Raw genomic sequence first — 16,227 nt, 5'->3', positions numbered from 1 at the left:
CCATTTTGTGAGTGCGTCCACTATGACGAGAAACATTCTTCCTCTTATTGAGCCAGCGAAATCGGCGTGCACCTTCTCCCATGGACTATTAGGTTTTTCCCATTGTTGTGGTTCACACTTCTTTGGATTTTTAGCTGCTTGCAGGCACGACGAGCAATTGCGGCATTTGAATTCGATATCTTGATCCATTGTAGGCCAGTAAGCATAGCTTCGAGCCAACGCTTTCATCTTATTGATCCCGGGATGGTCGCTGTGGAACTGTTTCAGAACCCTGTGGCGTAATGTTTTTGGAACAACAATTCTGTCACCAAACATAGTACATGTGTCGACCATCATGAGTGAGTCACGCCGTCGGAAATATTGTAGCATCTCTTTTTCAAAACGACGGTTCGGCCACCTGGTTAGGAGATAACCACTAACTTCTCTTAGTGTCTCGTCGTCTACCGTGGCTTCTTTGATACCTTTGAAAGTGACTGGTAAGCCATCGACTGCGTCTTCCAAAACTCGACGCACTTCTGCTTCAGTCTCAATTGCTGCCACCAATGTACCTTCTTCATGTTTTACTCGCGAACCAATCAGTCTAGACAAAGCGTCTGCTTGTCAGAAATCAGTAGTGGGCTGGTACTTGATCTTAAAGTCGTAACCCAAGAGTGTAGTCCCCCACTGTTGCAGTCTGTTTGCTGTATATACCGGGATACCTTTCTCCGACCCTAAAATGGCTAACGATGGTTTATGGTCAGTTAGTAGGGTGAACTAGCGTCCAAATAACATCTTGTGGAATTTTTTTATCGCAAAGATAATCGACAATGCCTCCTTTTCGATCTGACTGTAGCTACGTTCTGCTGTAGTTAATATTCTAGCTGCATGCGATATGGCTTTTTCAGATCCGTCTGGCATTATATGAGAAATAACTGCTCCAATGCCATGGTTTGAAGCATCTGATGCAACTACAATGGGTAAGGATGGGTCGTAATGAGTGAGCAGCAAATCCGAGACTAGTATTTTCTTGATTTCCTCGAAAGCGGCTTGACAATTCGCAGACCAATCCCACTTTACCTTCTTCGCCAGAAGGTTATTTAAGGGGGCACGCAGGTGATGAAGGTTAGGAATAAAAGCCCCATAGTGACTAACTAGTCCCAAAAAGGATTGTAGTGTAGGGACGTCTGTTGGTCTAGGCATAATTTCCACTGACCGAGTATTCTCTGTATCTGGTCTACTGCCATCTTTATCGGTTATAAATCCAAAGTAGCTTACCTTTTTCATACAAAAGTTACATTTCTCTTCACGCAGTCGAAATCCATATTCGGCTATTCGGGACAGCACCTGGTCGAGCTTCTTTTCTAAGTCTATTTTATGTACTCCGAAAATTATTATATCATCCAGATAGGCTGCAGCACCTGGAACATCCTGTAGCATAGTGTCCATCACTTGCTGAAATATAGATGGGCCCGTCTTCACTCCAAAAGGTAGCCGAATATACCTGAATAGGCCCTTGTGTGTGTTTATGGTAAGCAGATTTTTACAATGGTCAGCAACCAGAATTCGTAAATAAGCTTCCGATAAATCTAACTTTGCAAAGAGCTTACCATGATTTAGCTTAGCAAAAAGATCTTCAGGTAGGGGTAGTGGATACTGATGAATTTCTAAGGCTTCGTTTAGCCCGGTTGAGTAATCAGCACATAAACAGATGTTACCATTAGTCTTCTTTACTACCACTATAGTTGCAGCCCATTCTGAGAAATTCACTGGCTCAATGACACCCAATTTATGAAGTCGTTCTATCTCTTGTTCAACCACTGGGAGAGAAGCATAGAGTACAGGTCTTTTAGGTCGAAAAACGGGAGTAGCTGTAGGTTTTAAAGTTAGCACTGCTTTAGCCTTCGTGCATTCTCCCAATCCTTTTTTAAACACGTTGTGAAGTCTCTGCAACACGGTATTTTTCTGGCCACTCTCTAAGGAGTTATCAGAAGTAACTCGTCTGCAGATGCTATTAATTGAATGTTCTGCTAGCTTGAGTGTTTCTATAAGATCTAGACCCAAAAAGCCGAGTACTGGGTTCTTCGTAAGGTATATGGTTGCATTTGTCGTAACCGCACCTTTAGACGCCAGATGCACTATGTGCTAGTTGTGTTGTTCGACGCACTGTGGGTCGCTTAAACTTCCTCCAAGTTTCTGGGCTTATTAAAGTAATGTCAGAAGCTGTATCAAGTTGAAGTCGACTACGGTGTTTATTAATATTCAAGGTTACGTACTTTCTTTGGTGGCAACTTTGAGCTTTGTTATGTGATATCAATATTCTTTCCGTTGATGCCCCAGACCTGTATTTCTTGAAGTGAGGTTTTGCAAAATGTCGTTTATAGTTTCTTTTCCTGCATCTGGTTTCTATATGGCCCTTTCGATGACACTTACTACAACAATGTTCTTTATACGGGCAAAACCTCTTATAGCCCAAACAACCAATAAAGGGGAAATAAAGGCGAACAAAGGGGAAATAAAGCGGACGAAAGCGTAAATAAAGGGGAAATGTCGCTTTTTCGCCTGCACGTCGGTTATTTGGGGGAAAAGTCGCTTTTTCCCCCTTACGTCGTATATTTGGGGGATATTTGTAGACAATTTGTCGTAACGTATAACATTTGAATGAACCGCAATAAGGAACAACATTTTGCTGAGTATGTCAAAAATAACGAATTATTACATTAAATTCATGAATTTCATCATTATTACTCATGCAATAAAATACGGACACAGGCTTTTGTATGTGATGCGTTTGTACTTACTTTCTCTGTTGTTTAGCTAAGGTGTTCCGACATGGTTGGCCGCCATCACAAATTATTTACACGATGCAAGTGAGTGACGTGCTCTGTGTTTTTAGTTCCTTCTAACTGTTTATGTTGTTAGTCTAATAACATGAGTTTATGCGAATTCAGTGATAGAGCTCGTAGACGTAGGGCAACCGTGAACTTGTCAAGAGTCCTCGGATGTCATAGAACTACTTATAACAGACGTTGGAATAAATTACGTAACGATTTTCTGAGGAGACATGACTTGCTTTCGTTTAGTAACTTTGCTAATGAAAGCACAACTACAGGTAGCTGACTTTAGCAACTATATATGTATAAACTATGTCAGTTGACAGAGAAAATAATTGTCATGAGATTCCTTCAACTGTATTACCTTCCACAAGCTGTACCAATGAAAGGCTTCTGGAAGATAATGGTACGTGTTTGAAGTTTATACGCTAATAAATTTATTATAGAATGTTCTAGCACTAGTGCCAGCCTCCACATGCCCAGCATGGAGATGATGGTTTGTCGCCGCTATTACGATAATTACGCGTGCTAGAACCTTGCAAGTATTTTCTCTTGACTGCATTGACGATGTGAAAACAGTTACCGTTTTCTACCATTGAGGTATCACGCTTCAAGTTCACTAACCTTTGGCACTCGGTAGTTATTTCCTTCAAGGTCATGTTAGGGCAGTGTTCAAGTTTGTTTAGGATTCTGGTTCGGATATCAGCATCATTAGGTGAACGCAGGCTACAGATAAATACTAAGCATTTAAACTGGTCCTCAGACATGGACGACAATTTGAACCTCTCACATTCACGGTTCACAGTTCCTGCATGTTTCACCCAATCATCTCTCGGTTCTTTCGTTAACTTTAAGCACTGATAAAGGATATCAATTAGAGATGATTGTTCTCCGAAGATTTGGGAGAGGGTTTTGACTGTTTCACCTAAACTAAAATCTCGTGGGTTCTTCGGAAGAATGAAGTTGCTGTAGCGTTCATGTTCCACAGTCCCAAGTTTTCTCAGAAGTATTCTGACTTTAGAAGCGTCATCCAGGTTGCGAAGATCAATATAGAACAAATCTTCATACTTCTTAAACCAAGACTCAAAGGTTATACCTGCTACACCATCAAAATTAAATTCATGTATGGCATTAATGACTGAATCAGTATGTGAAACTTGTGATTCACTAGAAGCAGGATTTCTCCCGGACAGGCAGAATTTCTGCATCAGGGTTTCCATGTCTTTGATTTGAGACTGCTCAAACCGTTTTTCTTGACGCAGCATATGGGCTTGTAGACCATCTACGTTGATGTTCTATGTCGAAATGATTTGAGGCCTACTATAGTTAGACGAGAATGGTGGCGAACCAACTAATGCTGAAGTCACACCTCGCGACCGGCCCTTACGTGGATTGAACCATCGACGCATCAAAGGATCATGGACGCTATGGAGACTGTACAACATAAAAAACGTTATTACAAGAATATATTAGTTAAGGTACAACCACGAAATTACAGAAGTGAAAGAACAACCACTGCCGCGTGGGCCAGTCCATGGCGTAAGATTGATTGATGCGCGTTGACTATCCTTGACTTTGACAGGGATCAATGATCTGTTCATTATTCAGTGACCCTACAGGCTTCTGATTGCTCCAGAGAAATATTCATTGTCATTTTCCCGTCGCCACTGATACGTCTTGTAAGTTGAACGCCATATTCAGATCCTAAGCTATTCTGATAACTCCAGGCTAGATCTATTCACCGACCTGAACACCAGAGAGAAGACACGAGTATGAGAGAAACACTTTACTTCAAGGTTCAATCTTGTTACAGAAAATCATATGTATTAATAGATGTTAGCCAATCCATTAACGACATATTATGATACCGACCAATAGTATCACGCCACGTTGAAACTCTAGAATGTTCCACCGTATTCTGATTGGCTGGGGCTCTTAATGAGCCTCTGGAGGCTCTGTTGGAGTTCTTCGGAAGCAAACTCAACAGACAGTAATTGGTCTGTGGTGCTGACTGAATATGATGATAAAGAACACGGAAATATGAATATGTTTTGATAAGCCGCAGTAGAGCAAATAGTGTCGATTGGCGATGAGCGGATTAGAATTAACATTCCTGGAGTTCATGTGGGATAAAAATAATCCAGCCATACGATGATGACTGCATCAATGAGTGATATTCTTTGCTGTACTGCTAATGATAATGATAATAAAATGCGAAGTCAGTGCACGTTGTCGCTTGCGTTGAGTTATCTTTAAATATGTATTAGTAGAATGACCAGAGGAACGGGATAGTGACTGTGGAGACGAGATATGCGGAGTCGTATTCCTTTTTGGTCATGAAACCTAGCGTGGTTTGTGTAGTTAAAGGGATATGCGTTGAATCCCGTTTGTTACGAAACCGTATTAAGGTATGATAAAAATACCAATACACATGATTATCGATGACGGCGAGTGAGACTGACATGAATGTGACGAACAAGAGTGTATCTTTGAGAGACTGGCTCTAAACTCTACGTTCTGGTGTAAAATGCAATGGGAATAGAATATTATTCGCAGTAATCGAATAATTTTGATAGGTAATGGATGATGCAGCATTCAGATATACATGTGAATGAATAGGTAATGTGAACATGATTATTACTAATCGGCTGGTAATGCGGCGTCGAATACTTGATTTGTGCACCAATTCTGTTGCGTGTTCGCTCGGCGAGGAATCCAATTCTGTTGTGTGTTCCAAATACGGCTTGCCAATTATCTTGAGTGTTCGCTGGTCGAGATTACCAATATGTTGTAGTAGCTTTACTCTGATTCCTTTTTGATCGTATGAATGATTGTTTGTTGTCGAAATATACGTACTGTCTATCCTCGTATGTAATAAATGACTTTATCCGCGTTGGTGAATAACGGAGTTAAATAAGTCAAATACGAGAATGGATTTAGAATACACATAATTTCTACACTCATTGGTTTGGCCAGGGAATCAGAGTGACAAAGCAAATAGACGAGAGAGAAGCAAAATGACACGCGCTTGGAGATGGTGTGAAAGCATACTTGAGAGCGAAGAGAAAATAAAACGTATTGGAGATTGGTGGGGAAGCCAACTCGAGAGTGAAGTAAAAATAATGCGTATTGAAGATGGCTGGGATGAAGCGTATGGGCTTAACATAACCGATACTACACATTATCTCTCTCTAAATGTTTGAATAAATCTGATAGCATAAGGCTGCCATAAATCTGTTTCATATGATATTAAAAATCGGTCTATATGTTACAACCTACCAGTTCCGGTTTCGTGTGCTTTGATATTTGTGAGTAAATGAGGTAGACATATTGGGTCAAGTAGCATTGATCATCAATTTGATGAAATAACATATACTGAAGCCTTAAAAACCATGGTAAAATAGCAGAATTATCTTCTGGTGTGTTCACTACGTAAAGTATATTGCTGACTCGTATATATTTCTATTTATAAAACAGAAGGCAGTTTTGTGTTGCCAAACGTGCCACACGACCAGATATCTCGATATTATTATCATCATAGTTAATTCCATGTCCTTTGTACAAGTTATCAACTGACACAGCTCAGTGGATTAGTGGGTAGTGTGTTGACGTTTAAAACTCTGGTCGAATTTATGTAAGACGATAAAGAAGGATACGTGGAGGAATCCGCTTCATTTATTAGAAATGAATGTTGTACGAAAGTAATTGGATTAATTTGATCACTACAGGAAAGTATACAAAAAACTCAATTTTCTAATCACATAAACTTGTCATATTAACAGTGACTGTACAATAATGTGGAAACAAACAAGCAATTGAGCATTTTACACCCACATTAAATTATCAGTAAAAATCAGTTTTTCCAGAAATATTTCTTTCTCAACATTGGAGACAGAGATGATCTAGAAATACGATGTCTAATAAACATGTAACATAATGCTTTCCAATATTATTCGAAATGAAACTGTTGACTTAATATCAAAAGTAGTATAAAACAATATACAAAAATGAGTTCAAGTAGAAGTGAATTATGACAGAAAGCTAATGAACTTAACACAACCAGTTGACATTGTAGAACATCAACGTTGATGAACTATGTCGAAATGATTTGAGGCCTACTCGAGTTAGACGAGAACGGTGTGACGAACAAGCTAACTTCGAAGTCACACCTCGCGATCAGCACCTTAAGTGGATTCGCCCCATCGACGTAACAAGGGACCATGGATGCTATGGAGACTGTACAACACGAAGGACGTTATCACAGTGAATATATTAGTTAAGGTACAACAACGAAAGTACAGAAGCGAAAGTACAACCACTGCCGCGTGGGCCAGTCCATGGCGTTTATTTGATTGATGCGAGTTGACTATCCTTGACCTTGACATGCATCGATGATCTGCGCGATATTCAGTGACATTTAACTGACCCTATAACATTAACTCATTGTGAGGATAAACTGACACATACTCCAGTACTTATAGATTCATCCTCCATATGTATGCAATCTCATCATCCATGAATTTAATTTTGATGATCTAGCACGTGTTACATTTGACTCATGATTTAGGAAATATGAAGATCTGTTGAATATTGATCTCGACAGACTGTACAACGTTTCAAGAGTCAGAATACTTTAAAGAAAACTTGATACGACGAAACATTAACTGCACAGTAATTTTATTTTTCCAACCAACTCATGAGATTTAAGCTTTGAAGTAACGATAAATTTTAATAGAACCGGCTCTCATAACCGTAGATTAAATATGTTTCCCGCAAGACTAATCGGGATGACGACTGCTCACAGTTAGACAGATATAACACTTATAAACATAAGAACGTTGGAGAAGATTGTTAGAATTCGAATACATCCAATTCATCAATCAGCTGACAGTGGGTAAATGTTAAACACCTCTGGTGAGATGCGCTGTGAGATCACAGTCAAGGATATAACGGAGAACGGAGTAATACTTTGACAGGAAGTCTATCACCCTACTTATTGAGACTTTACTGGATAGATAGACTGAAAATAACAAGTTTATAATTGATAAAGATGGAAGAAGACCAGACCCAGAGAATGCTCAGGAGACGAAAGCTATGCCTAGATCGACGGACTTCCCAAACAAACATCATTGTGGGACTTGTTAGCCATTATGGAGCCTTTCTACCGAACCTTCACCACTAAAGTGCACCATTAAATCACATTCTCAAAAAGAATATACGATGGGAGTTTTCTACAAATCGCCGAAATGCTTTTGAGAAGATCAAGAAATAACCAGTCTCGGATCTTTTGCTTGTGCATTACGATCTAAGTGATACCAGACGCTTCAGGCTACGACATTGGAGCATCTATCTTCCATATCATGCCATATGGATATAAGAAAGTAATATCACACGTAGCTACATCGGTAATTACAGCAGAATGTAGACAAAGCCGACTATCCTGCATGTAAAGAAATTTGACGAGATGATATTTGGACGTCACTTCGCTCTATTAACTAATCATAAGCCATTAATTTCCATATTTGGGTCGAAGAAAGTGATTCCGGTATATACAGCAAACAAACTGCAACGATCGTGAACCACACTCTTGGGTAGGTATCAACCTACTACTGATTTTGGACAAGCTGACGTTTTATCTAGACTATTTGGTTCACAAATGAAACATGAAGAAGACACATTGTTAGCAGGAATCGATACGGAAACAGAATTACAACGGGTATTGGAAGACGCAGTTTATGGTCCACCAGTTACCCTCAAAGCCATCAGAAAAGCTAAGGAAGATGGTGAGATTATAAGAGAAGTTAGTGGTTAACTTCCCATCAAATTGCCGAACCGTCGTCGTCAGGGAGAACTGCCACAATATTTTCTCCAGAGAGACTCACTCATGATTGTCAATGCATGTACTATTTTCTGTGACAGAATAGTTATTCCAGAAACATTACTTCAAAACTTTTAAAACAATCCCATCTCGGCGATCTCGTCATCACCAAGATGAAATCGTTTGCTGAAAGCTATTCTTACTGGCCTATCAAGATATCAAAACTAGATGACAAAGCGTTCACAGGGCCTACAAGCAGTAAAAAATCCAGAGAAATGTGAACAACAACAATACAAAAAGCCTTATGGTCCATGGGAGAGTCTTCACGCAGATGTTGCCGGTCCAGAACGAGGAAAAATGTTTTGGTCATAGTGCATGCACTCACGAAATAACCACAAATCTATGCTATGGCAAATTGCACGGGCAGTGAAACAATCAGCAAAATATGTGAATGGTTTAGCCGCTTTGATGACCGGCAAGGCTCAAAATTCACTTCAGAATCATTCAAGTACTTCTGCAGTAATAATAGAATTACATATGTCCGCTCTATAATTAATCACCCTCAATGAAATGGACAGGAGAATTACTTTGTTGAGACATTTAAGAGAGCATTACTGATAGGGTGGAAGTAATGATAAATCAGGTTATCTCGAAATATTTAACAGCTTACAGAACTACACCTAACCCTATCGTTCCAGATGGAAAATCCGCTGCTGAAGTTATGTGTGGAAGGAGAATTAGGACTATATTCAACACCTTGTTGCCATCTGGAGCAATGGAAAGATGGAGACAAAACGAGAACATCCGAAGTTTTATTGAGAGTGATAAAGTAGTTGTCAAGTCATTCCTTGGGAAAAATCAATGGGGACCTGGATTTATTGAAGAGAGAATGTAGACGTTTTGTACAGAGTGAGTGTGACGTTCGGAATGTGGATCAGACACATCAAGTAAACCCATAGAGAAAAAAAGAAGTGAGCCTTCCACTGGAGATAATCACAGATAATCCAAAGAAAAAGACTACCAAGGAAATGGTTGACAACAATAAGAGGTAAGTTCAAAGTAGGAGAGTACCAAGGACATAGGAGTGCCATTGGAAGCTATTCATCAAGCTTCAAGTAAACTCGAGGAAGTTTTGTTTTTCAGGAGCACGAAGGTGCTGTAGAGACCTGAATTTTCGTTCGGAAAAAGCCTAGAAGGGCGCTGAAAACACTAGAAAACATTTTATTCCATCAGCATTGAATAGACGCTTTTCAGAATCACCTAGGAAGAAAAGAATTACATGACATTTTTTATGGGATGATTGCCTATCCTGCTACTATGCTTAGCTAGGTTACAGATTTTTTCAGAGGCCTTTGAACATCTGGAATTCCATAAATACCCTCAATTTTCTGTACATAAATCAATCATAGAGTAAAGCATTCCTAGCATATAACGCGCCCTTACTCTTGTGTTCAAGTTTTGTGTATTTAGCATGTGGTGATTAGAAGAGATCAAGTAACTGATTCACGCGTTTGGTCAAAAGATTTATCACTGAGAAGATGTTTATGAAAAATCATTTTCCCAAAAGCGTTGTCTTCACAAAACTGAAAGATTGACCTATCACAGTAGCTAAGTGTGTAGATTGGTTTGAAGAATAAAAATAAAGTTTTCCCTGTCTTTGAACAAGCACAAACTACGATCAAGAACCAAATGTAATCTATAAACACTTGTATAAAAATAAATTAACAAAACATGTAACAGACTGATGAAAAACACAGATGTTTGAAATCAGTACTAGAAACAAACAAAATTTAATTCAGTTCTATGGAGAACATCAAAGACTGCTAACTGTTCACTGAATATCTTTTCATAGAGTTGTAATGAACGATAACACAAGTGGGGGCAATCGAATGTATTTTGAATATAAAATTAAAGAACATTTTAGTAAAATCTGTGGTCTATGCAGTAGATTCTTCATTTGTTAAATGTCAATCAATCGTCTTGGACTTCATTGTTCTTTCGTTTCCACAACAATCATTCTCTGTTCTAGTTTTCTTTTCTTTTATCTTCTTCACCTTCTGCCGTTAGGCAATTCACTATCGATTGATCATACATACTACTTATATCTATCATCTATAGCACACATCACAGAGTACTCCTAGTGACACTTATGGTTAACCATTAATTGTGTGACAAAAAATCATGTATACATTTACGATAATACCAAATTTACTGAGAATGTTTTAGAATGACATTTTGCCTTTTCAAAGAAAAAAGAGAAACCGTGTTTCGTTCTATTTAAGACTCATCGTTTAGATATAACTGCTTGTGGCTTCAGTCAATATCGAGGCGATCGTCTTAGGTAACACTCTGAAAAGAAAGATTATCTTACTAATTTTTATGTTCTAAGCAATCATTTCAACTATTTCCACTTTTTTTCAATACATCGATAAATAAAACTGAAGGATTCCTGTATTTTTCTGTTTTTATGATTCCAGTCCATGAATGCTGGAATATAAACCTGGTCTGTGAAAAATCCATAGTACAATTTAGAGCTTTGAAACATAATCAACATCATTATCACTTAACGTTTACACTACAAGCTTGAGTTTTCTTTTCATTGTAAATGAATTAAATGCTTTCAGACAGTACACCAGTTTGTCCACTATTATTATCAATGAGACACTATTTTGATCAAGTCATCAATGCCCCGATATTCTTTTGGCGACAAATATTTCCTTTGTTAAAAGTACATCCTATTTTAATTTACGAGTTACAGCGTTACATTTCAGTAAGAAGGAGCAGTGGATGATTGTGAAAAACTAGTTTAAAAAAGAAGCTGAATGATTCATTTCACTGATCACATTTAATTTTAATTCTATTTATAACCACTGATGATTCAAATGAAGATTTCTGTCAGTGTTTGTCGCATTTACACCATTCCGTCAATCAAAGATTTGAGCATGCTTAAATTACGAAAAACTTGCTAAAATGAAACACTTAGCGACAATGTACACAGTGTATGTCATTTCACTAACCACACATGATCTTTAAAACAGTATATAAACACACCATTTTCTAACTACTTTAATTTTGGCAAGATGTTTCTATTCATTGCATTGATGTTGGTCCTTGTGTCAGTTTTTCAAAATCCATATATGGGTAAGTCTCAAAGTTGTAGAAACTAGTCGTCTTCGTTAGCCAAGCGTACTCACTGCATTACTAGTAATATTTTATAGAAAAAGAAATGATGCAGTGAATATGATTCATTTCGAATTAGCTTTAATAATTTTCTTATCACAAAATATAAACAGCTCCATCTTGGTAACTTTGAAGTTACCTTAATTGGAGAAACAGTTCAGTGATAGTACTGTCTACTATTTCAGGATTTCTTAGACAACTACCTACGTTGTATTTAATTTCTTATGAGTATATGACTTCCCCTCCATGAGAATACACAACTACAATCGAACAAAATAAATATTTTCATATTTGTAGTGAACAGAAAAAGTGAAATGTGTCTGTAAATATGCAAATATTAGAATATAATGTATTTGTATCATCAGAAAGGGTTTTGTGGAGATTTAGTATTTTTCATAGTAGAAAGCATGACCAGTGGAGTTCAAAACCACGTCTGTTGTGAGATAGGAACTCACTGAAGACAATTGGTGAATGGTTGCTCAACTTCGTGGATCAGTTGAAGTTAGACATTAACACCGTTGGATGCCAGCTCAGTGGTTTATCGGTTAAGGGCTTCGGCTCGAGACTGGTAGGTCCTGGGTTCGAATCTCGCTCGCGAGAGCGGGTTCGTGGATGCGCACTGCTGAGGAGTCCCATAATAGGACGAAACGGCCGTCCAGTGCTTCCAGGTTTTCGATGGTGGTCTAGCTTCAATTGACTCATGATTTCAACTTTGAAATATACAGTACTGCATTTTTAATCTGGAAATGTGACTAACATTCACAAATATATACGTTTTGTAATTAACAAGATTATAGCAGCGCTCTTATGGCTGATTTCAATTAAGGGTAATTTTTGTCAAGCCCTTTTATGAACTTTATTAACAGACAGTGTTTTTCGGACAGTAAAAAAATGGTCTTTTTTTTGTGCATCATTATAACCACTATCGTGTCTGTATAAATGTGTACACTTGACTGATGTGATAGCCTATACATAAACCATTTTCCAGCCTAGATATCGCCTAATTAATCATTCTCTTTCCCACATATATATATGCGCTCGCATGCTATTAATAGCCTTTGACTTACGTTGCTGTGCCATAAATCTATTTGATTACAAATTCACTTATATGTAGTGAAAGAGAACACGAATGGGGACAATCGAAAATATTTAGGCACGAAATTACAGAATATCTCAGTAAAATATGAGAACCACATAGTAAATAGTTAATTTGCAAACTATCTCATTCTTGAATGTTCCTTCTGTAAATAACGGTCCATCGTCTCTGATTATTATTATTATTCTTTCATTTTCTTACTGATTGCGTCTCGTTACCGTTCTTTCTTAATACATCTACTGAAATAAGCTCGAAACTGATAGTTCCTGGGTTTAAATCTCATGAGATGGGAAGGTGGATGCACAGTACTGAAGAGTCCCACAATGGGATGAAACAGCCGTCAAACACTGCTACTAGGTTTTCCATGGTGGTCTAGCTTCAATGGACTCATGATTTCAACTATAAAAACAGTATTGTTAAGTATATGAAGGAAATAACTGTTGAATGTCAAATTTTGAATGAAGTTAATATTAACCAGTTATATTGATAAGTTGAACATACATAAGATCCATTCAACACAGAATATACTTACATAAATGAAATAATAAATAACTTAAATGTATAATTCTAATAATATTTATATATTGAGAGTTCCATTTCCAGTATAATTAATATTGACTTTTCGACTGTTCACGTTGATAGCGACGTCTACGACTAATTTGAATGATACTTGACACCTTTCTTTTCTATTTGCTTTAATGACTTCTGTCCACGACGTGTATGAGCACGATTAGTTGGAAAACTGTCTTTAGAAATATTTTGCACTATTGGACACAAGTTATGCGGTTTGACTTCATATGGTTTCTCATTAATCCAATTACCCCTAAAACAATCAACACAATAGAAGTTCAGTTACATTTACTATGAGAAAAATAACAAAGGTGTTTGCAAACAATACCATTTCTTTTCACATCATCAGCAATCACTTACCCTGGACCATAGTTACACACGATTGATAGACCGTACATTGAACAATTCGCAACTCCACATCCAATGTCTGTAGTTTTGGCCCAAACCATCTGAAACGCAATGTGAACAAGGAAATAATGTGATCGGTCAATCAATAGCAAGGCATTTCAGTTGTGTTTGAATATGATGTGTGTAGTTATATTAATTTTGGGTGAAGATAATTTTATCACCTAAAAGAGATACACGTGAAAATTCCAGTATGTGTTCAATGAGTATATTTAGACCTGATGCAGCTATGATAACTAATTGAATTCTACAGAATACTCACTTACTCGCTTATTCACTCATTCTGTCTCATGTGAACGGTCGGAATCATTTCACTGATCACAACATCATGATTTTAAGTGTACACAGAATGAATTTCTATTGATCAGCCTCAAATATTGTTTGTGTGAATAGTGTTGACAACCAGTCGTATCACACATTGGTCAGAGACAAATTTCCTATCTGTTGTTTTCCACCGAATCACCTAACCTTTCAACCAAACACACATATTCAAATATTATTACGTGTTGTCAATACCTGTGTACATAACTGCAATGATCGGATAACGTGCATTTACATGTGTTTTCGAGTCACTTGTATACAAAAGTGAAATCACTTTATTGTTATCACACATTCGTTGTGCATTAATATTGGGTGTGAACGGTGAGTGGCACATGACCATAGGGTACATCATATTCAACTAGATGAGAATGGACTCACTTGTGTGTAATGCAAACATTGAGGACAGTTGTTGACACTGAAATTGTATAATTTATGCTCATTGAACCAAGCATCTACTGCTCTGAATCACAAATCAATGGATTGAATACAAATGAGCTTACGATTTAATGGTTGAAGCAAAAGCCATATTTTGTCCAACCAATATGAATTTCTTCGAATGAGGTTTGCCCTGACGTAAGATGCAATAGTTCGCTAATGATTGTGCCTGTTGAGCTAGATCGTAATTCCATTTCTACAAATGATATATTTGAAGAAATTATTGAATAATAACTTACCAATTTTGACATGTATTTAGCTGGAGGTTGTCCATTAACTTTACAGTCAACTAAATCCTGTCTAAATCTTCTATGTAGTACAAGTAGTTTTCGGCTATTCTTATTCAAATCTTTCTTACAATAGACATTTTCAATAAAGAATAATAGAATAAATAGTGTGCACGTAAGACACAGTAGATTTGAGTGCATAGTTACTGAGGTCTAATCTTCAGTATGTATAATGCAGTCTTTTGTATATATATATATCTAATCAGTAATATTATTGAATAAGTAAACAGTAAATGTGTGTGTGTGATTTTGTGTTGTATAGATAATAAGAAATTAAGAATATTCATCTTGTATTGGCATTAAGAAATTTGTCACTTCTATCCAATCTTGATATTCTTACTTTTGTGTTGTAGAAAATTGAAACGTTTCCTTTTTTTCCGTTTTTTTTTTTTTACAACGATCAATAGTCAAAGACGTAAATATCAAAGTATTATTTATATTTGTTTTTATAGTGTACTATTTTTGTCGGTGAGTACTCAACTGTATACGTATCATTGTTAGTTTAACAGAAATACAGTCAAATAAACGATGACGGTAAATTCAACTTTATCCTTATTATTAATTAAAACTAATTCAAGTTTAATTAGCTTACTTATATTCAGAATATGACAACGTGGAATAGATAAGGGGTTTAACATATTACACAATGATCATCTATATTAGATATGGATTACTTTCTATCTATTCCAAAAAGTTAAAATTGAATAAAAGAATGTTTCTTTTTTAAAAGGTACAGATCAAATTTCGATCTTCTATGAAAAGGGATTGAATAAACAAGATCATATTCTTTGACTCGTTATAACATTCATTGATTTGAGTATAATGTCATTGTATAAGAAACAGAGAATTCAGTGAAGAAAATTTTCTTTTCGACGAAATCATTTACTTAAACTGTACATTCGTATAATATAGTTATATGGAAAATATATGTCTAAAAGAGTTATTTCTTGCTGACGTCTAGATGTTAAGTTGCTATCGACGAACCTCGGTGGATAACCGTTTTTGATGAGGGTCTGTCGAAGATGAAGTAGTTCCTCATTTATTGTGTCACTAGAACAAATTCGCTTAACTCAGTGTGAACTTGATTCAGCACGTACGTTGGCATGCAGACACATTGAGTGGGTGTCAAACAGTGTCAAACAGACAGGATGAAACACACTCTCCCTCCCTCACTCAATCACTCAGTCACTGATCGTGTGAATGTGTTACACTGCGTACTTTGTCGAAGCAGACTGTGGTGGATCGATTGACATGGTGATGAGTGTTGAGTGGTTGTGTGGTTGATTGATTGATTGATTGAGTGTG

At 37.1% G+C, this 16,227-nt stretch overlaps 1 protein-coding gene across 1 annotated transcript; it reads right to left on the bottom strand.

Moving 5' to 3' along the window:
• Positions 1 to 13,558: 13,558 nt before the first annotated feature.
• Smp_139450 (venom allergen-like (VAL) 22 protein) lies at positions 13,559 to 15,063 on the bottom strand (the record flags this gene model as incomplete). The annotated part of the gene is made up of 5 exons (XM_018790705.1): positions 13,559 to 13,727; positions 13,835 to 13,923; positions 14,579 to 14,660; positions 14,701 to 14,831; positions 14,875 to 15,063. The coding sequence occupies 5 exons, from the start codon at positions 15,061 to 15,063 to the stop codon at positions 13,559 to 13,561; spliced, it is 660 nt and encodes a 219-aa protein (XP_018646099.1).
• Between the last annotated feature and the right edge of the window lie 1,164 nt (positions 15,064 to 16,227).

This window comes from Schistosoma mansoni, assembly GCF_000237925.1.
Source record: "Schistosoma mansoni, WGS project CABG00000000 data, supercontig 0041, strain Puerto Rico, whole genome shotgun sequence".
Classification (NCBI taxonomy): domain Eukaryota; kingdom Metazoa; phylum Platyhelminthes; class Trematoda; order Strigeidida; family Schistosomatidae; genus Schistosoma; species Schistosoma mansoni.
The sequence above is the reverse complement of the archived record's forward strand: the minus strand, read 5'-3'. Positions and strand labels throughout refer to the sequence as shown.